Source organism: Myotis davidii, unplaced genomic scaffold (assembly GCF_000327345.1).
Source record: "Myotis davidii unplaced genomic scaffold, ASM32734v1 scaffold187, whole genome shotgun sequence".
NCBI lineage: Eukaryota > Metazoa > Chordata > Mammalia > Chiroptera > Vespertilionidae > Myotis > Myotis davidii.
The window spans coordinates 5,215,754-5,240,629 of NW_006383018.1; the positions used below are offsets into that span (position 1 = coordinate 5,215,754).

The 24,876-nt window shown below is 33.7% G+C and overlaps 1 protein-coding gene across 1 annotated transcript in view; it reads left to right on the plus strand.

Moving 5' to 3' along the window:
- CASD1 (CAS1 domain containing 1) overlaps window positions 1–24,876 on the plus strand; it is a 52,336-nt gene that overhangs the window by 10,555 nt on the left and 16,905 nt on the right. The window contains exons 6-17 of the mRNA XM_015558303.1: window positions 1,024–1,068; window positions 1,510–1,633; window positions 4,132–4,346; window positions 6,078–6,500; window positions 7,486–7,575; window positions 14,904–15,023; window positions 16,033–16,189; window positions 17,599–17,678; window positions 19,890–19,991; window positions 21,338–21,478; window positions 21,985–22,062; window positions 23,282–23,374. Coding sequence (XP_015413789.1) covers window positions 1,024–1,068; window positions 1,510–1,633; window positions 4,132–4,346; window positions 6,078–6,500; window positions 7,486–7,575; window positions 14,904–15,023; window positions 16,033–16,189; window positions 17,599–17,678; window positions 19,890–19,991; window positions 21,338–21,478; window positions 21,985–22,062; window positions 23,282–23,374 — 1,668 coding nt within the window. The remainder of the gene's footprint in view (window positions 1–1,023; window positions 1,069–1,509; window positions 1,634–4,131; window positions 4,347–6,077; window positions 6,501–7,485; window positions 7,576–14,903; window positions 15,024–16,032; window positions 16,190–17,598; window positions 17,679–19,889; window positions 19,992–21,337; window positions 21,479–21,984; window positions 22,063–23,281; window positions 23,375–24,876) is intronic.

Below are 24,876 nucleotides of genomic sequence, written 5' to 3' on the forward strand. Positions count from 1 at the left end.
GGTATCTTGTTTGTTTAGATTCTATAAACTCGAAACACTGTATCAACTCCAGCTCTGAGATCCCAGCCGGCTGAAAGCTGGTTTCTGGGTTTTTTTTTTTAGCTTCTATATTTTTAAAAATTTTTCAAACTGCAGGCTCAGAGGCCTGCATGGCAGACAGGGAACGTTGGTTTCCTCCGTCACTGAGGCAAGCAAGCCTCATGTTAGTTTCAAGCTGCCTGGCTGCCGGCCGCCATCTTGGCTGACAGTTAATTTGCATATCTCGCTGATTAGCCAATGAAAAGGGTAGCGGTCGTACGCCAATTACCATGTTTCTCTTTTATTAGTGTAGATTTAAACTGTATTTCATGAATATTTTTTAGTTGACTACTTACTCACTATTCAGAATAATATCACACCATATTAGATACCAATAGCATTTTTTGTTTTTTTTGTAAGGAACACCAAAGAATTATCCATAAAAGCCTCATGCCATCCTATATAAAAGGCATCGGTTATCCATCCTATATAATAAAACTCTAATATGCAAATTGACCAAACTGCAGGATGACCTGTGGAATGACTGGTCGCTATAACGTGCACTGACCACCAGGGGGGCAGATGCTCAACACAGGAGCTGCCCCCTGGTGGTCAGTGCCCTCCCACAGGGGGAGTGCCACTCAGCCAAAAGCTAGGCTCACGGCTGGTGAGCACAGCAGCAGTGATGGGAGCCTCCGCTGCTGGCATGCAGTAAGGAGCTAGGGGTCCCGGACTGTGAGAGCCCCAGACTGCGAGAGGGATGTCCCGGACTGCGAGAGGGTGCAGGCTGGGCTGAGGGACACACACATACACACACTGCACGAATTTTGTGCACTGGGCCTCTAGTCTTGTTATAACAGGAATTCAGTAAGAAACTCTAGAAAATTAAAATGCATTTAGAAGAAAGAATTTCTTAAATTTAAGGAAAAGAATTAAGTGATGTTAGTTGTATTAATTCTCTGAACTAACTATAACACTATTATAAAGATTTTTTTCTTTCTGTAGGATTCTGTTTCAAAGCCCCATGTGATTGTAGCAGGAGCTGCCACAGTAAGTTATTATCTATGTTCTTATATAATGGTTTTCATTTCATACTTAAGGACATACTAAGAAAAAGTTAACTTATGTTAAATAAAATTCTTGATTGTATTTAAATTTTAATTCCTATTTCTAGTCTAATTAATGAGACTGATGAATTTTAATGAAAAGATATGGATGAACTTAGAAAATTTAGTGTTAAGTGTCAATACTATTTTATATCTAAAAAGATATTCTTCTTGAATGTAATACATTGAAAGTCTAATTTTATGTCCGCTTTTTCTAACTGCCTTCATATATTTCATGAAATAATGTGACCATAATTTATTCTGATATTGAATAAAAATGGAAATTATCTTAAAATAATAACCTTTGTTACAATAGAGTAAATTATATAGTTTAATTTTTCAGTGATAAGTAATGAATTAATGCTTAATTTTTACTTCATTTTAGTGGTCTATCAAGATTCACAATGGCAGCAACGAAGCACTGTCTCAATATAAAATGAACATTACCTCCATAGCACCACTTCTAGAAAAATTGGCAAAGACTAGTGATGTTTATTGGGTCTTACAAGGTAAGGGATGAGTAATGAAAAAATGTCATTTTGTATATATTTTGAGTCATGGGTTTTTATTATCTATTTCAAGAAGCAAAATTATTGCTTTATGGGAATAAAGTTTGAAATAGGATTTGCAAAATTAGAATAAATTTGAGTTATTTGCATTCCTCTTTTGAACTTAAGGAACAGACTAATAAATATAAGTAAAAAAATAAATAATAAATAAAAATACTCTCCAAGGAGCCACAGCAGGCAGAATGGCTGTGAATATAAAAAAAGAATACATTCTAAAGGCAAATGAGAAGTTTACCTCTGATTTTTTACTTCTTACAAAGTATATTTATTGTGATTGGGAAATATAAGAAAAAATGTACTAAGTCTGTTTCATAATATTGAGTCATTGTACGTAAATACTCTTTGGAATTGACAGAATATATTTAAATTCATACCATCTAGGTTATGCTTGGTAATGAAATTCTTTAAGAGAAAATTGACATTAGATCAACTCATTTCAGGAGTTTATTGAATGTCCATTATTTAATGCCTAGCACAATATGAAATGCCTTGGGTTTTTTAGCAATTCAAGTTGTTTGTCAGAAACTCTTATGATTATTTCCAAGTTGAATGTCAAGCTGAGAAGAATAAAAGGGCTGGTGATCATCTGTTTCACAGTCTTTATTTACAGCCTCATTGTTAACCTTTCTCTCACCAAAATGAGAAAAAAAGTTAAATTTAAATTATTTATGAGAACTTGATCTTCAATAATATAACCTCTTAATTGTGTGAACAAAATTTACAAATTCAGCAGTGACAGAAGAAATAAAAGACTGTCTGCTATTCTTCATTAGGCAGTTTTCTACAACCCAGTTTTAAATTCCCATTACCCAATATAACCCAGTATTCCAAAACTTTAAACTCCTAAGACATGCCAGAACATAAAATGAGGAAGATATTGACTGATTAATTTAAAAGTTGAATGTAAGATAAGTCTATTGCAAACCTTGGCCAACTTTACTTTAAAATAAATGACTAGATGCCTGGAATCCTCTGAACTTTAACAACAAAACATGAAATACGATCAGCTAACTTGCATGATCACAATTTCTACAAGATTTTTTTAATGTGTTTTTTTTCTTTATTATTGAATTTATTGGGGTGACACTGATTAACAAAATTATATAGATTTCAGGTGCACAATTCTACAGCACATCATCTGTACACTGTATTGTGTGTTCACCATCCCCAGTCAAGTCTCCTCCATCACCATTTATATATCCCCCCAATGTTCTCTTCTCTCCCCACTACGCTTTCCCCCAGCATTCACCATACTATTATCCATGTCCATGAGTTTTTCTTTTTCTTTTTTGCTCAATCCTTCCAGCCCCCAGCAGCTTCCTCCCTGACAGCTGTCAGCCTGCTTCCTGTCTATGAGTCTCTCTATCTTGCTTGTTAGTTCATTTTGTTCATTAGATTCCACTTATGAGTGAAATCATATGGTACTTGTCTTTCTTTAACTGGCTTATTTCACTTAGCATAATGCTCTCCAGTCCATCCATGTTGTTGCAAAGGGTAAGATTTCCTTCTTTTTTACAGCCAAGTAATATTCCGTTGTGTAAATGTACCACAGCTTTTTTATCCACTCATCTACTGGATGGACAATTGGGCTGCTTCCAAATCTTGGCTATTGCAAACAACGCTGCTATGAACATATGGGTGCATATATTTTTTCGAATTAATGTCTCGGGTTTATTCAGATAAATTCCCAGAAGTAGAACCACTGAGTCATAAGGCAGTTCCATTTTTAAGTTTTTCAGGTAACTTTATACTGCTTTCCACAGTGGCTGCACCAATCTGCATTCCCACCAACACTGCAGCAGTTCCCTTTCTCTACAACCTTGCCAGCACTTATTGTTTGTTGATTTATTGATAGCCATTCTGACTGGTGTGAGGTGACATTTCATTTCGGTTTTAATTTGCATTTTTCTGACGATTAGTGATGTTGAGCATCTTTTCATACGTCTACTAGCCATTTGTATGTCTTCTGGAGAAGTGTCTATTCATGTCCTCTGCCCATTTTTAGTTGTATAGTTTATTTGTGTGGTGTTGAATTTAAGTTCTTTATAAATTTTGGATATTAACCCCTTATCTCTTATATCATTGCGAATATATTCTCCCATGCAGTGTTTGGTCATTTCATTTTGTTAATGGTTTCCTTTGCTGTGCAAAAACTTTTTAGTTTGATGTAGTCCCATTTGTTTATTTTTTTCTTTTGTTTCCCTTCCCCAAGGTGATATATCAGAAAAAAAAAATACTACTATGAGAAATGTCTAAGATTTTTACTGCCTATGTTTTCTTCTAGGATTGTTATGGTTTTAAGTTTATCATTTAAGTATTTGATTCATTTTGAGTTTATTCTGTGTATGGTATAAGAAGTTGGTCTAATTTCATTTATTTGCACATATCTGTCCAGTATTTCCAACATTTGTGTTTTTAATAATGTGTTTCATGTGCAGATCCTGTTTATGAAGATCTATTAAGTGAAAATAGGAAAATGATCACTAATGAGAAGATAGATGCTTACAATGAAGCTGCAGTCAGTGTTTTGAATAGTAGCACCAGAAATTCTAAATCACATGTTAAGATGTTCAGTGTTTCCAAATTAATTGCTCAAGAAACTATCATGGAATCTTTGGATGGCTTACATCTTCCAGAATCAAGCAGAGAAACTGTAAGAATTCTTGTATCCATCAGTAAATAGAGACTATAATATCTAATTGTATAGTAACTGTATGTTACTATAAGTGGTAATAAATAATTTATTTTATTGCAGTCTTAATTACTTGTAGTTATTCTACCTAAACATACATCTAGAAATAATTTTGATTTCATCACCTAGCTGTATATAAAATGAGAGTTTTTGGGTACTCTGAAAGGGAAAGAAGCTACGGAAAGGAGAAAATGAGACTTCATTTATTAAGTGCTAGTCACTCTTACTATACTTGGTCTAATCAAGAAGCTTATAAGTTTATAGAATACTCATGTTTGAAAACTACAGCTTAATGGTCCTGCCTTAAACTAACAAGATTAAGCCTCTATGAAGAGTACATTTTTTAATATGTAGAATAGTTTTGATTTATTTCCTTATAAATAAATCAGATTTCCTTTGATGTCCTAAACACTATTCAATGTACATAGTAAACACTGAAAAAAATCCAGATTGACAGATGTAAAGGGTTGTTAAGTTCAATATGAAAGAGAACTGATAATTATGAATTTTTATAATTAGTACAACAGATATTATTTAGTTATTGTTTTCTTATAAAGCAGGGATGCTTAACCTTTTTGAGGATCACATAACCCCTTTGAGTGTTCAGTAAAAATCAATGGTTACATTCCTCTCCTGCAGAAAAATGCATGTGTGTATATATACACACATGATTCTCCGTATACTTTAAGGGGCTTGTGAACCGCCTAGAACTGGTTAAGAACTTCGGGATGGAGTTCGTAGACTAGTATCTGCAAGAGTACAGGCACAGAACCCAGGGCTAAAAGGGTGATATTTCCTATGTAGTTGAGTACTTTGAATGCTTAGGCTTAAATAATATAATCATCTTAGAGTTCCAATTATGCCTAAGCTATAACGTTTTTTAAAAACTATATTTGACTGAACCTTCAACTAGACAGGATCTTGATAGCTTGCCTAGAATATTTTTATTATAATGAAACCATGTTCAAGATGCCACATTTTATTTAACATTAGAAATCTTAAAACTGTAGAATCCTAAGTGGCCCATAAACTGTAAACCAAATGAAAGGCATATTACAAATATTGTTTGCTAAGAATTATTTTTGTGACAGTTATTTTACATTCTTTTGTTTTTACATCTAAAAATTGGAACTCTATATTAATTGTCCTGGTATCTTCTATATTGAAAGGCTGATAATTAAAATTCTTTGATTTTTTACATTAGTCATTATTTTTTTTAATCTTTATTGTTGCAAGTATTACATATGTTCCCCTTTCCTCCCCCCATCCCCATTGCCCCTTCTAGCCCACCCCAGGCCTTCAACACACTATTGTAAAAGCCACAACCCATTAGCAGTCATGAAATTAGTTTTTTGTGTTTTGTTTTGTTTTTCATAAGAAAAAATAATACAAAAATGTAAGAATGCATTGTAAGTAGTAAGGGTAGGTATTGTCTCTGTATATGTGTCTGGATCACATTATAAAATGAATTTTTCATTACAGACCATAGCCCCAGAAGTTTGAAAAGCCTGTACTAGCTATTACAGATTGAAGGAATAGCATTATTTGCATGAGTGGTTGGGAAATGGTAGTAAAAAGTACAAAAGCATTTTTGGTTTCAGTGCTGAAAAATCAGTAGTATTCACAGGAGAAAATCTAATGTGAAATATATTACTGACAAGATAATAACCAAATAACTTGATTTGTTCACAGAGTGCAATGATTCTTATGAACGTGTACTGCAATAAGATACTGAAGCCTGTAGATGGTTCCTGTTGTCAGCCTCGGCCTCCTCTGACCCTCATGCAGAAGCTAGCTGCTTGTTTTTTCACCTTATCTATTGTCGGATATTTAATTTTTTATATAATTTATCGTAATGCTCATCGGAAGAATAAGCCATGTACTGATTTGGAAAGTGGAGAGGAAAAGAAAAATATTATCAATACTCCCGTGTCTCCATTAGAAATACTTTTACAATCTTTGTGCAAACTTGGCCTGATTATGGCTTATTTCTATATGTGTGACCGTGCAAATCTATTTATGAAGGAAAACAAATTTTATACACATTCAACTTTCTTTATTCCAATTATCTATATCTTAGTTTTGGGAGTATTTTACAATGAAAATACTAAAGAGGTAAGCGTTGTTTTCTTTTTAGCTCATGTTATCCTTATTTCATTAGAAACTCTAGATTTTTAAAAAAATACCATTTATCATGCCAAAATATACAACCATGTATATTGGAGAGGATAAATGAATGTTGTGGTTATACTTCATTTAGCAGACTCTGTTGCTTTTTTGAAATATTTTGGAGGAAGTTCAAAGAGTTTCGTGAAGATTGTTAAGAAGTTGAAAATAATGACCTGTGAAAAAATGTCATGACTTTGTGTTATTTTGCCTGCACGGGGATGGAGAAAGTGCAGCTGCTTCCAATTTTATAATGGTCTTCGAACATGATACATCAGAGCAAAAATATATAATTTTATTAATAAATGCCTATATGTACAAACATTTCATATTAATACAATCAGACATGTACACACAAATTAGAACTTACATAATGTGGGCAAATGTTTATAATATCTGAAGTACCTATTTTAGCATTTCTGTAGTTGCTCAGAATGTTAGTATAATTCCATTATAAGACATTATTTATTTGAATTAATAAATTCTATTGTAAGAAATAACTCATATGAGAATGATTAATCGGTTCTTCATCTCTGGTGAGAATATTCTAAGGGAATATTCTTCCTCCACTACCCCCCATTAAAGTGTAAGAGAACTGTAAGATCTTTTTTAACTGAAATCTTAAGACTTTCTTAAAATTAGAAAATGCTATTTTTTAGATTTATAAACCATTGTCATAGTTTAATGTATTCTTAATATAAAACCATAGGTATTAACTTAAACACTATTTAAAATCTGTTTATATTAGTTTTCAAATTCATATTGTATCTTTTATCAAGAAATAAAATGACTATTTTTAATTTCCCCCCACAAATTCTTTTAACAAAAGCATTAGCTTTATATTCTATAAGAATAATTTTAACATACTTAGTATAAATTGTCCAAATAATAGCTTCATTGTGAAATTTGAAACAGATTTTGGTTCTTTACACAGACTAAAGTATTAAATAGAGAACAAACAGATGAATGGAAAGGCTGGATGCAACTTGTGATTTTGATTTATCATATCTCTGGAGCAAGTACTGTAAGTATATTGAAATTCAGAAAATATCTTCTATCTTCTATATATATAAAAGGCAAAGTGTCCCCTCGGGAGTTTGACCAGGAGACCGGGAGTTCAATTGCTCACTATGACGTCTGCTGATCACCAGGGAGCAGCACGGAATGAAGGAAGGCCCCGGCCAGCAGCCAGAAGGTCCTGATCGCAGGCCAGGCCTAGGGACCCCACCCATGCACAAATTTTGTGCACTGGGCCTCTAGTAGGAAATAATGTCACTTTAATGTTTTTTTAAGGGCATGGACTCTTTTGTGTTATATTCTCTGTCATTTATTTTCAACCCAATCTTTCTGCCTTCCCATTCTTCTCCTACCACTTGACTTTGAGAATGTATAGTTTTAAAAGCAAAATCCATTGTTCTGAAAGAGAGCAATAATTTATTTGTATTTCCTTGGCCTTAATTTTAATGCAGTGGAAGCAGCTGATAATCTAAGGGCATTATTTCATGTCATCCTATTGAACAACCAATTTAAAGTTATCAAAACTCTTTGTAGATGACATTTAATTGTAAAAGATTTGGAATAGGCAAGTGACTATCAAAGGAAATCAGATTAGATGATTATATTTTATATTCTATCCTTCACCATATTTTAGGAAGTTTGGGAGTTTGACCAACTGTTTTTACACTTTTAAAGTTTAAAAAACTTGAAACTCTCTTGCCCCAGTGTTCAGAGCTCAGGTACTGGTGGACTGTAGACCATGTGGGATATGCCATACTTCCTAAGTATTACCTTCTCCGTGAGATGGGGACCTTTCCTGTGCTCACTCAGTGCCTCCTCTACCTGGACAAAATCATTTTTTCCTTCTCCCTAGGATTCTTGTGGTCTGACGACATCTTGGTTTTGGCAAGGATGGAAAAAAAAAAATCAGTTATAACACTTTAGCTACATTACAGTTAAAACAGATTTTTGAGGGTAAACCTAAGTGTCTGTCACTTTTCACATAAGTTTTTATACTGAAGATACAAACTGACTTTTATAAAATATGTTTTAAAAATTTAAGAAACATTCAAATTTGGGAACTACTGAACTGTTTTTCTAATTGTGTTATTTATATAAAGTGCACATCTTTAAACAGTATTTGAATCAATGATAAATTAAGATGACGGGAGACTTGCTCAGGAAGGAGTGCTTTAAAATTTTCATAGCAGTTAAGGTAAATAATACTGGGCGTTTTCAGATATCTCTAACATTTTGAAAATAATGTTATTCTTCATAAAGTCTATTATTTTTCAAAAATTTTATGGATGTTTTGTTTGAAGAGTAAAAGGCAGAGTAATGAAGTATTATTTTTGCTGAAGTTATGTGACTATGATACATTTATTCGTGGCAGCAGTGAAATTCCTGTGACATTGCAGCTGAAGGGACCAATTGAAATCACCTAGCCATGGGAAAGCCAGTACAGTCAGAGACCCAAGCAAGGAGAGACGAAGATAGTTAAACTTAGTTTATAAGCCCAGTTCAGAATTTATAGAATGAATTTGGCAAATTCTCTAAAAAAGTAACTGGAGATGCATCTTGAATCTTAAAAATATCTGTGACATATGAATAAAGATTAAATTAATTTGAGAGAAAAAAAGGGTTGTAAGAAAATGCCACTTAGGGACATAATTAATTGCTGACATATTAAAGGGTGATAATAGTGTAAAAAAAAATCAGATAGAATTAATAGCAGATTAAGTTCCTCAATTTAGTGATTCCAGAAAGGACTTGGATCATAAATGGATGCAGGCAATTTGGCATTCTGTTATAATCATTTGCCAAGCTAGCATTCTAATACATCTTAGACTACATTCTAATACATCCTAAATGACAATTAAAAAAAAAATCCTTGTTCTGGAAGGGCATACTTTTCATTAACAGATCACTTGTTCTGATTAATTACCATATCCCTGTGCTTTATACTATAGGCTTTTGTAGTTAGAAATTGCCTATATCTACACCAGCAAAGCATTATTAGCATGGGTTATAGCATACTTGGGGACTTGATTCTTGGATATTTAAGAGATTCACTTAATTAAAAACTCGTTCTAACTGCCATAATGATTTTAATTACCTAATCTTAATGTTTTCTATTTTGAGTAAAATATATAAAATTTTAGTTGTGCCATGTTTTATACTAAAACCTAGAGGCCCTGTGCACGAATTTCTGCACAGGTGCGGGGGGAGAGGGGGTCCCTCTGCCTGGCCAGGGATCGGGGCCAATCAGGGCCATCTCGCCCAGCTCAACTGGGTCAAGGGGAGGGACCATGGGGGGTTGGCTGGCTGTGGGAGTTTGGCTGTGGGAGTGCACTGACCACCAGGGGGCAACTCCTGTGTTGAGCATCTGCCCCCTGCTGGTCAGTACTCATCATAGCTACCAGTTGTTCGGTTGACCTGTTGTAATGGTCGCTTAGGCTTTTTTATATCAGGGATGGATGGATGGATGGATGGATAGATACCACATCAAAAATTAATGGAAAAATTTAAAAATAATACAGATGGTCTGGTAGATTGCAATTCTTGGTATAAACATCCTTTTAAGACATAATTTATATATAAGGGATAAAATACTATGAATTTAATATGAAAAGGTATAGCATGGTAGTTATGCCTGAATCAAAGTATTGAAGGAAAATTTGTGGGACTAGAAAAAGAAAATAACCAGAAGTCAGCCTAGCTTAGCTACTAATTTTAATGTAGTTGGAATTTAAGATACATTTTTATGACTAAAATTTTATTATAATACTAGTGACCCAGTGCACAGGTTTGTGCACATTGAAAGGAAATTAAGTAGAAGGTGGCCAGCAGGGCAGGACTGGGCAAGATAGGCCAGACACACCCTGGAGCCAACCTCCTCGGTCCCTCCCCAGCATCTGTGGAGTGAGAAGAGTCCCTCCGGCAGGTGGGGTCCCTTGGCCTGGCCTGTGGGGATCAGGCCAAAACCAGCTCTCCGACATCCCCCAAAGGGGTCCCAGAGTAAGAGAGGACACTCTGCAAAGTTGCTGCTGTACAAGGTGTGGAACGCAAATGCAAGTGTGCAGTAAACCAAATTCGCTGCCGACAGTGCCCCAGCAACAACATAACCCATGGCCAAAGGTAGAATCGCACGGCCCCACAAGGAATCGGGCTCCCTCCTCTCTGCTTTTGGGGTGCATCACCCTAGAACTGCCGCTGCCAAGTCACTGCAGCTCAGCAGCTCCTGTGTTGAGCGTCTGCCCCCTGGTGGTTAGTGTGAGTCATAGCAACCGGTCAGCAGGTTGGACACTTAGTATATTAGCCTTTTATATATATAGATTTGACTCATGAAAGACAAAAAAGAAATAATTTAAATTAAAAGAGACTAAAAAAGAATGATAACTAAGTGCCATGTGTGATCATTGATTCAGGTTCTAAATTTAAAAAAAAATTTTTTTTAACCATAAGGAATATTACTGGGACAATCAGGGAAATTTGAGTATACATTGTATAGCAGATACTGTTATACACATATTAAACTTCTTGGGTATGATAATAAAATATGGTCAGGTATTTTTTCTGCCTTGAAGATACTAAAATATGTAGGGATGATGTCATGTGGTCTGCAATATACTTTTAAAATTTTTTTTTTAATTTCATTGTTTAAAGCAGTGGTGGTCCATAAGGTCCGAAAGGTTGGCGACCCCTGGTTTAAAGTATTACCTATGTCTCCTTTTTCCCCAATTGACCCTCCCCTCCACCCCAGCCAACCCCACACCCCAGGACAAGCCCCTACCACCCCAGTGTCTGTGTCCATTGGATTTGCTAAAATGCATGCATACAAGTCCTTTGGTTGATCTCTAAACCGCCCCCCCCCCCCCACCCCGTCTTCTCTCTGAGGTTGGATGGTCTGTTCAGTGTTACCTTGTCTCTAGATCTATTTTTGTTCATCAGTTTATGTGCATTATATCCCACATGAGTGAGATCATGTGTATTTATCTTTCTCTGACTGGCTTATTTCACTTAGCATAATGCTCTCCAGGTCCATCCATGCAAACTTTCCCTCTTTTTTATAGCAGTATAGTATTCCATTGTGTAGATGTACCACAGTTTTTTAATCCACTCATCTGCTGATGGGCACTTAGGCTGTTTCCAAATCTTAGCATTGGTAAATTATGCTGCTGTGAACATAGGGATGCACATGTCCTTGGTATTTCTAGTTTCTTGGGATGTATTCCTAGAAGTGGAATGACTGGGTCAAATGGGAGTTCCATTTTTAAATTTTTGAGGAAACTCCATATAGTTCTCCACAGTAGCTACACCAGTCTCCATTCCCACCAGCAATGCATGAGGGTTCCTTTTTCTCGGCTTACTCACCAGCACTTATATTTGTTGATGATAGCCATTCTGACAGGTGTGAGATGGTACCTCATTGTTGTTTTGATTTGCATCTCTCAGATGATTAGTGACTTTGAGCATGTTTTCATATGTCTCTGGGCTTTCTGGTATGTCCGTTTTCGAAAAGTGTTCATTTAGGTCCTTTGTCCATTTTTTGATTGGATTGTTTATCTTCCTTTTGTTAAGTTGTATGAGTTGCAATATACTTTTAAAATGGCTTAGGAGACCGTCAAACCTCAGAGGGAAGGTAGGTAAGGGTGGGGGTAAGGGGGAGAGATCAACCAAAGGACTTGTATGCATGCATATAAGCCTAAGGTCACAGACACCGGGGGGGTGAAGGCATGAGTGGGGGGGGGGGGCATTGGGAGGATAAGGACACATATGTAGTACTTTAATCAATAAAGAAATAAGTTCTTAAAAATGGCTTAGCATAATATGTATATAGATATACATTGTACTATTCTCGCAACTTTTCTCTTGGTTTAAAATATCTTAAAAAGTTCAGAGGATTATTACATGAAATTTGCAATAATCTAGCATTATCTGGAACTTGGCAAATTGTAGTGATAGTGTTTAATACCATTTAAGTGAATAGTTTTTGCTGTTGAAATATAAGAACCAAGTCCCAACTTCGTAGGCCTAGCTCCAGTCTTAAAGGGACTTGAAAGGATATTTTCTGGAGAGTGGTTAAAGTAATTAGTAATGGTTAGCCTAGGTTTGACATCTGTTTTTTTAAAATACTTGTAGAACTATTAGATGTAAGAGTGATTAAGCCTGTGCATATGGCTCCAGAACTAGACTCTTCATTATGGTAACCACTACCACAGGTAACTATTGAGCACTTGAAATGTAGGCAGTCAGAATTAAGATGTGCTATACTATATAAAGTAAAACACGAACCATATTAAGTATGACTAATTATGATAAATGCATACTAACTTCAAAAACTTAGTATGAAAATAATGTAAAATATCTAGTTATATCTTGGAATGATAATATTTTAGATATATTGAGTAAAAAATAAAATATACTGATTAAAATTAGTTTCACATGTTTCTTTTAATTTTTTTAAATGTTCTGGTGGCCACATTAAAAATTTACTGTGTGGCTCACTTTTATTTCTGTTGCACAGCACTGCCCTAGAGCGCTGAAGTTGGTAGTTGTACATAAAGTTGGATATCAGCCGAACCGGTTTGGCTCAGTGGATAGGGCGCCGGCCTGCCGACTGAGGGGTCCCGGGTTCGATTTCGGTCAAGGGCATGTACCTTGGTTGCGGGCACATCCCCAGTGGGGAGTGTGCAGGAGGCCGCTGATCGATCTCTCTCATCGATGTTTCTAACTCTCTATCCCTGTCCCTTCTTCTCTGTGAAAAATCAATAAAATATATTTTAAAAAAAATAAAAAAGTTAGATTTCAACTTTTCATGAAAAGCAGCTTAATAGCAGTTAAGGACCATCTGAAAATGGAATGGATTGCCTTTGGAATTTGTTGTTTTCTGCTACTAAAAAGGTGCTCAGATATTTGAAGGGAACATTTTAGAGAACATTCAAGAATGAAGTAAGAGCACAGATTTAGATTAGATAAATCTTGAGGTTATTTCAGTACTACCGTTTCCACCTTCATCCCTGTGATTCTAATATGTTATACCTTCATTACAAATTTCTGACCTGCCATAACCGGTTTGGCTCAGTGGATAGAGCGTCGCCTGCGGACTGAAAGGTCCCAGGTTCGATTCCGGTCAAGGGCATGTACCTTGGTTGTGGGCACATCCCCAGTGTCGGGGATGGGTGCAGGAGGAAGCTGATTGATGTTTCTAACTCTCTATCTCTCTCCCTTCCTCTCTGTAAAATCAATAAAATATATTTAAAAAAAATTTCTGACCTAAGGATAAGACATTTAAAAATAACAGTGAAGGGCATATGCCTGGGTTGCAGGCTTGATCCCCAGTGTGGGGCATGCAACATTCTCCAATTGACGATTCTCTCTCATAATTGATGTTTCTATCCCTCTCCTCTCCCTTCCTCTCTCTGAAATCAATAAAACATTTTTTAAAATATCTATGTAGATTTAGTAATTATCCCTAAAAGAATGTAATTGCAAGTGTTGAATGTCATTGAACAAGCCTTGAAAAGGTAATTTTTTGAAACTGTGTACTAGTTCTATTGTAGAGATCATGAATATGCATCTAAAGGACTAATGGTTAATGGATAAGTGGAATGATAGTGTTTTAAGAGTATGATAATCAGGACTTTGTAAATGAGATTATATTTCCAGTGACACCCTAAAATATATATTAGAAATATGGTATTTTTATTCAACCTTAAAGTGAAGATGTGATGCTCTAAAAAACCATGGCAAGTGATTCTAAGCATCTTAGTAATAATGAAACAGTTTATGTGGGCATATAAAATAAAATTCTATAAGATAAGAGTGGAGGGAAATAATATTTCTAAAATATGTTTGTATATATTTTTAAATATGTATGTTTTTTTTAATATTGTAAGTAGTCATGTGACAATTTTATTTACAGGTCTAATATATTTACCAGGACCAAAAATGTAGGAAATTTTGTTTTTTATCATTGGGAAAATGTGAAATCCATAGTGGTGATTAATAATTTGATATCATATATGTAGTTTTAACTGGAAGAAATATACAAAGAAATATACAAATTTTATATTAATTATGCATTCCTCGCAAAAACACTTTGCAGTTTAGAAAACTCAGACTTAAGTCACATAACTAGTAAGTGGCAGAAACCAGAATTTGAATCTAGGTCTGATTCCAAAGTCTACATTTTTCAACTCCTGCTATAATGTGTAACTTTTGAGAATAAATCTTTTCATTGAGATAATACCAAATGATAACGATGATCCACTATCTTGGTTAAAAGTGCTGGTTATGGCAATTCAAGGTATAGTTAGTGCCAACATATATTTTACATATCTGTTTTGTCAACAGTTTTTGCCTGTGTACATGCACGTTCGAGTTCTGGTTGCTGCATATCTATTTCAGACGGGCTATGGGCATTTCTCATATTTTTGGGTCAAGGGAGACTTTGGAATCCATAGAGTATGTCAGGTAGGAATGCATTCAGTTCTTTTCTTTTTTTTTTCTTCATTTCAACATGCTTTTGTGCCTAACTGTTGATAAAATATAAATATTGTCATTATAAAACCATGAATAATTTGAGTTTTGAAATAGCACTTTAAAATTGTGTTATTTCTATGTTCTATGGTTAATAATTAAGAGATAAATAATTTATTACTGAGGGAATTTAGATGAATTTAGATGAATGTATAATAAAAGCACTGGTACACAAGGGAAAACATTGCTGGTTTACTTTAGTTTTGTAGAAATGTATAGTTACCTGGAATTATTATTATAGCCTATGTTTCCTCTCTCTAAGAAGAGATTAATATTTATTAAGTTTCTACCTTATTCTAGGCAATTTCTGAATATTATTTTACTTATCTCTCATTACAAACCTGAGTTGTGATCTTCTCATGTACAAACAAGGACACTGAGGCTCAGAGAGGTTAAATAATTTGCCTGTAGTAACATAGTAAGTGCTGGAGCTCTAATATCACCCTCTCCATTTCTTTGTTCTTTGAATGACATCACACTGTCTGAAATGACTGTTACATAAGTCCCAAAGATACTTTTTAATTTGAGTAATATCATTTTGTATCTATGACAACTCTCAATTTAATCCCAAATGGGGTAAATCAACATCAAATAGAGATGAAATGGATACCTTTTCTTGAGGTAATCTAATCTCCTCTTATAAACTGGAGCTCTAGGAAGGTGATTTATGATTTTTTCCCTACGTGTAACACCATGGCAATTGCAGCCAGAGGGACAGCTCAGGCTTGTGCTTTGCAGGGATGTAGTTAATATAATGATGCATAAATATTTTATATTCAACTCTCTACAATGACTGTAGAACAAATATAATTTTAGGGATTAATAAAATATGCTTGTATATTTGTTATTCTAGTGTCAAACATTTATACTTTGTCAGAAAGAATCTGTCTTTGCTGTTCATGAATATCTGGAATGAAAACCATTTTCTTCTCCTTTTTAATAGGTCTTATTTCGTCTCAATTTCCTGGTAGTGGTGTTATGTATAGTAATGGATCGGCCTTATCAATTCTATTACTTTGTCCCCTTGGTCACGGTATGGTTCATGGTCATATATGTTACTTTAGCACTATGGCCTCAAATAATCCAAAAAAAAGCAAACGGTAAATATACTCTCTTACTTATGTTAATAAATTTGTTCTTTCAATGTACGAAATTTCTTTTTAGTTGGTAAAGGCTATTTTTTGAGACATGTAAACAGTTAAAAATTATGTGTAGTATTGACATTTTGAAAGTTTGGTCTTAAAAACTGTTTCTAAAATGTTGCAGATAAATAGTTGAAATGAAATAGTGCAGAATGATAGTTTAATCTATATTATGTCTTTTCTTTTTAAATTTAAATTTTTTAAAGCCATTTTACCTATTAACTAATGCAGCAGTTTCAAAGAGTACAAAGCCAGAATGCAGAGAGCTATGAGAGAGAAAGGAAAGCCAAATAGGGCTCCTGTCTCTTACATCCTGCTTCAGTCCTGATAACTCTGCTTTATTTGATTTCTTATATATATTGAGATTTTTAATAAACATTCATTTGCAAAAAAAGCTTTCTATGTCAAACAATTTTAAAAAGTGCTAATATAATTTATCTTCTAGACAACCCTTTAAGCAGTTATTATCAACCTGTTTTACATATAAGGAAACCTAAGTGTCCAAAAGGTTGTCATCTTCAAATTTCACACAGCCAGTCACTTATAGTGTTCAAAGTGAGGCCACAGTCATTACCTTAATGCTCCCCCTCACCCTTAAGATCATATAATTAAAATATTTTTCCTTTATGGAAAAATAATTTAAAATTTTTTAATAATTATTTAACTTAACCAAGTATTATATATCAAAAATATTTTCTGTTGCCTTTCATTATAATATCGAATAATTTTTCAGGGCAAGAGTTGAGTTTCAGCCTTTAGTAAAATCCATTAGTGTCTTTGGACAGCCTCTGTAGTTTAACCGCTTGACATAAACTCAAAATATTAATCAAATGAATAATCAATGTGTATAAACTGGGAGCACATAACTTAAAACATGTATATGTAAAATACATTTTATGGTTAAATCCTAGTCCATTAGAGAGTTCTTAAGCTTTCTCTTTAGAAGTTTAATGTCTGAGTCCCTGGTGGTCTAATGGCTACGATTAGAAGTTTAATGTTTAAGCAGTCTAAGTTAGATTCAGCATGTTTGTTAAAATTACATTGAACATATTGTTCCAAATTTTGTTGTAACTTTCAATAATGAATAGGTATAATTGAATTCAGGAGTTGTTTTCAGATATATTTATAGTGGATGAATAGTGGGTATATAGGCTCTCCGGTATATGTTGTAGCCTCATTCCCAGCAAGGACCCTCTACCTTTTTTTTTTCTACTTGTAACTTACACTGCTTACATGTAGTTTGTGTAACTTATAAGCAGCTTTAAATTATGTTAAGAACTATGCAGGGTATTAATACTTTAAATAGTATCTAATATTTTCTTATGTAAATTCACAATTTTTAATAAATTAAATATTTTCTCTCTTAGGAAGTTGTTTCTGGCATTTTGGTTTACTCTTGAAACTAGCCTTCTTGCTGTTATGTATATGTTTTTTGGCATATTCTCAGGTTTGTACAGTCTTTTTAGTTTATATTTTGTTCTATTTTATTTTAGAGTTCAAATCTTAAAATATGTGAGAAGATTCAGAGCTTTTCTTTAGTTCCATTTTTTAATGACTGTAATAAAAGTGTCACTCGGTAGTTGACTACTCAGTGTAGATCTTTTGAGACCCACTTTTGTTACCCCTGTTTTGTTGTAAGAGCAATTTAAAGCTCTTCCTCTGGCAATTGTTCAGAACCCATTTTACTTGATCAATCAAACGTTTATTGAATGCCTCTTTAAGACACTACTCTAAGTGGAGATCAAAATTCTCTTGACAGAATGTGCAACTTGGTTTGTGCATTATTCATTGCATCAAAATGTTACTTGATTTTTCTATAACTGCAGAGTAAAATTTTGGCAGTTAGTAAAACCAACTTAGGAGCAGCAGGATTTATACATATGTAGTACATTTAATTTAAAGTTTGGTCATTTTCTCTCAGCTACTTTAGCAGGGTGGCAAACTGCTACCTGCTGGTCAGTCCATGAGACCGACATATCGTTTAGGCAGTACAATAAACAAAATATTTTAATTAGAATGCCTGTAGTTGTGACATATTCTGCACAACTTGCTCCTGTCTCCCAAACTCTCTGTCTTGTACCTGGTTGCATCAGGTACAAATGTCATATAAGCTGTGTGTGTATGTGTGTGTTTCTCTATAAAACTGGTTTCTGGCTTGTTTGTTTTGTAGGCTTTCATACTTATTTTCATACTTGGAAATAAAGCATTTATATTACTGCTCCACCTCTAAGGTTTTTTGCAGAAGATCTATGAAATAATAAAGAAATGATTGGCAAATGTATACAGAAATAAGTCAAGTAATTGCAACAACTACTTAATAGTCATTCATTAAAATTCCCAACACTCTTGTGGAGCATCTGAGGAAGAGAAAGGAAGGTAGACCAGAGGTTCAATAGAGGAACTAAGGAGGTTTCCCCTGCCCTGGACTAGTGATTACTACTGCACAAGAAAAAAAGTACATAGTCCAATATAGCCCAGTGTCTTTCACATAATGGATGCTCAATAAATACTTGTTTGTTGATCACATAAGAAACAAAATTTTAATCAGAAATAAAGTTGTACATTACAAATATATGATACATATGATCATATCTAATAACTATATACCTATTAAGTCATATTTCTGTATTTCACATAGTTTGCATATATGATATATAAGTCCTTTATATTGAAAATTTTGTTAAGAATCATCCTTAATATTCTGAGGCATAAATAGGACCTATTTTTAACAAGCTATAAGCATTTTAAAATCTGTCATTAAAAGGAGAATATTACATTTTATTAAAATAAAGTTTTTCTGACCTAAGCATTCAGCATTACCTAAAATACAATACTGTTTCCATATTTTTCTTAATTTTTATTAGCCTTTTAAAAAATTGTGATGTTAGACATTTTTATGCTGTGGAATTAGGTCTAGTAATGGAGTTTTCCTTAATAGAGTTTGTCGTCATTCTTTGGTCTGGAAATTGAGGTTTTTGTTCTCTTCTTTGAAAGACTTCATTAATGTGCAGGAATGTACCCAAGACTTCTGCCTCTACATTCTCAGATTTTCAAGGCTGTCAGGTTAATAAAGGGGCACAATTCACTAACTTCACCAGAATAAAATTGTAAACTTTGTTTCAAAAACTAGTAATGGCACTTGCCGGTTGATTGATTAAGGTGACTAATTCAGAGGATTCTTTTAACTCAACTGGTTAATTATAGATTATTAAGGACATTTAGAGAAAGAAAAACTATATTTTAACCTTAACCATCATTTCTTAGGTTATTTATAGCATATTGGCTGAAGCCTTTTGTATTTTTGTGTTTTGATCAGTAAATATTAGCTGTTTTGTGTACTAGATTTAAATTTTTAAATGGAATAATTTTCCAATTACCAGCTTATTCTTTTCAAAATTTTCAGTCTCAGTAGCCTTCCATGTGCAGTAAAAGTAAAGTAACAAAAATGTTTTGTCATCTTTATTAGCCATCGGTAAAATAAATTTCTTTTCAAATGAATTTCAAGTGAAGTTATATTTTTAAGTTAAATAAGAAGAACCTAAAAACTGTGAGTGGTCCTTATATAATTCTAACTTTAGAAAATTATTATTTTTAATGAATTACAAGACAAGCATTGACTTGTACCATTTTAATTTATTTTCTGGATTCCTTTTTTCAGGGTGCATTTGAGAAAATCTTCTCTCTTTGGCCATTGTCTAAGTGTTTTGAACTGAAAGGAAATGTATATGAATGGTGGTTCAGATGGAGGTTAGACCGTTACGTATGTATTTACCTTCTGATCTTTTGCCATTTCATATTGTACTCTTAAAAATCATTTGGAAATTTTTTAATCTATTTTTACTTAGTTTTAGAATAAGGACACATGTTGATATGTTAAGTCAAAGCAGCCCTATTTCTCTACTGTTTTATAGCAGAGAAAGGGTATGCCTGTATATCAGCAGAAAAGTAAAAATATTGTAAAAATGTTGTCTATAAAGTGGCCTTTGTTTGAAGTCATAATTTTGACTTACAGGTGACCCATCATATACTTTGTATGCTTCAGCCATTCAGCACAATATGTATTGAGCCCCAATATATGCTTTACTGTTGGTGTGATGAAGGATATATTAGAGAAAAAAGACATACCTCCCCGATTCTAAATATTAAAATCTAGTTTAAAACCCAAGATTACTACTTATAATTGGGTGTTAGGTATGCAGTATAAAATTGGAGGTAGAAATTTGAAAAGAAGAAAGAGCGGTGTCATGCATGGGTGATTTCATGAATTTAATATTGAAGGATGGTTAAGATTCATTCAGTTGACCAACAAAATGTAAAACGTCCAGCACAGTGTTCATTAAATAACAGACACTGAATATTTACCCTTCTTTACTTTTTTCCCTTTTCCTCCCTTCTTTCACTTATCCCATTTTTCATTCAACAAATGTTTTCTTAGTGCCTATTTCTGGGCCAGTGCTTGGTTCCCATTACCTGTGCATTTTCCAATGAACGCATTGCATTTCAAAACCATGTATTAATTATTAATAAAAAGCTTTGCAAAGGTCTTGTCATCAAATAATTTTAAATTCTCAACTTTCTCACTAGAGCATTCTACTATGATATGGTAGTGCACATCAAGTCTTTACTTAAAAAGAAAGCTCTCTGGTCCAACATGTGTTTTTCACTCTTTAAGTGCATATACTCCTATTTGAAAATATGAACTTGGTGTTGTAATCGTTCTGTGCTTTCTTCAATTAAAAGAAGTACCAATATAAGATGTTTTATCTTGGATGAGTACAATTAAATTTTATGTGCCTTCAGAATAGTTTTCTATTAATATTTTTAAATTGTCATTATTTCTACACTTGCATTATTTCTTCAGTTTGAGCCAGTTTGTCTCATGTTGTTATAAGAGATGTTGGCTTTTCCATTGCTGATAGTTTGTAACAATCATGGGCTTTATTTCATTGCTTGAAGTTTTACTCTTGGAGTTTAAGTCCTAGAAACTCTGAAAGTACTAGTAAGCTTTTAACTTAATTACTTTTATACATGTTTTTATCATTTACCACATTTTTTGCCATTTATGGAAAGACGTTTAAAACAAATTTTTCTCTCCTTATTTTTCAGGTAGTCTTTCATGGAATGTTATTTGCTTTCACTTATCTGACTTTACAGAAGCGTCAAATACTTTCTGAAGGAAAGGGTGAACCTCTTTTTTCAAACAAAATTTCAAATGTTCTATTGTTTATTTCAGTAGTTTCTTTCTTGGTAAGTTTCAAAAGGTAATCTTCTAATTTTCCAACATCCTAATTGGAATACAAAATTTCCTTTAAGAGATAGGAATTGAACCTATTATTTTTAATAAATAAAATATTTTAAAATTCTTTTTTTAATTTTCCAATTGAACATAAATTCTGAAGTGAATACATATACAAGTTAAATATGAAGAATAACTGAATTCTAAGTGATAGTAATTTTAAAAATTGTAATAAATTTGGGGAGAAATATAACGTAAGGTGTTTGACACGAAGAGCCATCATTGCCTCGTGATCACTGTTCCCAGAGCAGCATGGACCGAAGCCCCTCTCTGTGCTTTATGTCTGGGCAGTGGAGACACCCAGTGATGAGCAAACCTGTGGGAAGTTTTACTGAAGCTTTTACATCACATAATGAAGCATAATGTGATAAATAAAGAAAACATCAACATTTCCTGAGAATGCTGACTCTAGGGCGTAACTGCGTCTGTGAACCTATTCACGTATTTTTTGTTTTAGACCTATTCCATCTGGGCTAGCAGTTGTAAGAACAAAGCAGAGTGCAATGAACTCCACCCATCTGTTTCTGTGGTGCAGGTAATTATCTTGATTTAAAGAAAGTGTCTCTTAATTCTTGATAAGGACACCACCATCTTTAACAGCAAAGAAATTTGAGATCAAACTATTTAAAATGTAGTTATTTTTCTTAAACTTTCTAAGTCCTAGTTTCCTTTATTGTAACCGGGATATTAAAATCTCTCTTAAAGGGTTGTTATATTTAAATGTATGGAAATGATCAGTATTTGTCACTTACTAGGCACTTAGAAAATGTTCATTGTACTTCTCATATTTGCTTTTAAGAAATTTTCAATCATTTACCAAATATTTGATGCCAGTATGTACTAGGTATTATGCTGAAGGATATAGGGATTACCAAGTCAAACATACTTTATATCCGTATCGAGCCTACATTCTTCCATTACAGATAGTAATCAGGTAATTACCATGTAATTATAAAGAGAAGTACATGATGCAATAATAGACCATCATGAGGGAATATTACCTAGTTGGGGTTGGAGTGTAGGTCAGGGATGATTTCCCTGAGAAATCTCAGCTGATTTGGAGGGATGAAGGCACAGCAGGCAGCAAGAAGGCAGGCTATGGTGGGAAGGAGCATACACCACATTCGTAAGTGTGTGGTAGAGACTGGGAGGAGGGCAGAGGCTAGAGGCAACTCAAGTCATATTTACGTTTTTGCAGACACCTGGTTGCAGGTAATCATAGGACATTGTGGGTAGTGTGATGATGAGTAGGGTGCTTTAGAAACACACAAAACTTCTTCCTAACCCATCTTGATGTCACAGCAAGGTTCTCGGAGAAAATAGTGTCTAAGCCAAGACCTGAAAAACAAGTAGCCCAGCAAAGAGCAGCAGGGAGAGTTTCTAGAGGATCCTTATGGAAAAAGCAAAACTATATCATGAGGTTTTATAAATTTTGCCACATAAATATGATATCATCTCTTTCTTCATAAGAAGCCTCAGAGTGCGTTTATATTTTTTCTAATAAGCATAAATTAAAACTGCTCAACCATGTACTACCTAATACCTGCACTGGTATGCAGTATACAAACCACATGTTTGAGAAATCGAGTTTGTATACATTCTAGAACAAAAATAACTTGCTAGTCAATTGGGGGGAAAGTATTTTGAATATATCAAGTTTAAGAATATAAAGAATAAATTATGACTTGAAGGAAAGCAAAAATGCTTTTAATAAACAGATTATTAATATTTACCTTTGTGGTTTTTTTCTTTAGATTTTAGCCTTTATTCTAATAAGGAATATTCCTGGATATGCCCGTTCTGTTTACAGTTCATTTTTTGCTTGGTTTGGAAAAATTTCATTAGAGGTTGGTACATTAATATTTTGCTCTGTCATATATGTAACAGTCAAGTGTTACATATATGCTTGTGTGCATATACATGTGTATGTTTATATATATATATGTGTTTGTGTGTAAACCTGACGTGTTTTTATTTTTATTTTTTAATTCTCACCCAAGTATATGTTTTTAGTGATTTTTAGAGAGAGGAAGGGAGAGAGGGGGGGGAGGGGAGAAACATCGATGTGAGAGAGAAACATCATTCAGTTGCCTCCCATACACACCTAATTGGGAATCACACCTTCAACCTTTTTGGTGTACCGGAGGATATTTCAACCCAGCCAGGGCAACCTGACATTTTTTTAATCAAAGCTATGTTACTTACGGAATTATAGAGGGGGGAAATTCAGTACTTTCAAAAGCAGTAACATATTATATAATTTTTTACAGCTTTATTTAAATGACTAGACATAGATGACTTTCACGGTGTTCTTTTTACTGTCTTAAGCTTTTAAGGACAAACAAGATGCTGAGCTCAGGAGAGAAAAAAGTAGATATAATCCTAGTAGATATAAATGAAATCAGCCGAGGGGATTTTAATTTGTTCATCTCCATAATTAAATATAGTTATAATGCTTATCATAATAAAATGCATCCTTATAATTAGAAATTTTGGGGAAATTTTAAAACTCAGTACATTTTGTGTGTAATACTAATATGAAATTAATCTATAAAATCAGTTTAAAGTAGGTTTTGAAATACATTCTGAGTATTCTGAGCTGTATTTGAAACAGTATTTTAATACAATTCATATTGTAATCATAAAAGATAAATTTTAGAGCATATGATTTATTTAAAAGATATATTTTTTAGTATAAGGTTTATTAAGTTATCTTTATAATAGAGAAATAAGCCCTGGCCCATGGCTAAGTGGTTAGAGCACCAGCCCCGAGCACGTAAGAGTTGAGAGTTCAATTCTAGGTCAAGGCATGTTCCTGGGTTGCAGGTTTGATCCCCTGCCCTGGTCAGAATATGTGTGGGAGGCAACCAATCAATTTGTCTCTCTCACATCTCTCTTATTTCCCTGTGTCTCTCTCTCACCTCTTTCTCTCCTTTCCTCCCTTCCAATCTCTAAAAATCAACATAAAAAATATCCTCCTGTGAGGATTAACTAAAATAAAATAGGGAAATGTCCCTTTTGAGTTCTTGAATAAATGTTCTATTATTTTTTAAGTCTCAGATTACATAGAATTTAAAAATCTTGATCATGAAAGACTTACCAGGTCATTCAGTGGACTAAAGAATATTTATTTTGCATGCCCCTTAATATTTAAAGCATAAGAGTTTTATAAACTTTGAATTAATTTACTATTTAGTGTTTCTATTAAAAATATAGAAATATCATAGTCTTCATATTTGTTGAAGTAGCTTAAGCATATTTCTACTCTGATATTTTGAAGCAATGTGATGAAAGAACCACATTTGTAATTACAATAAAAATAAATAGTGGTGTCGTTATATATATATAT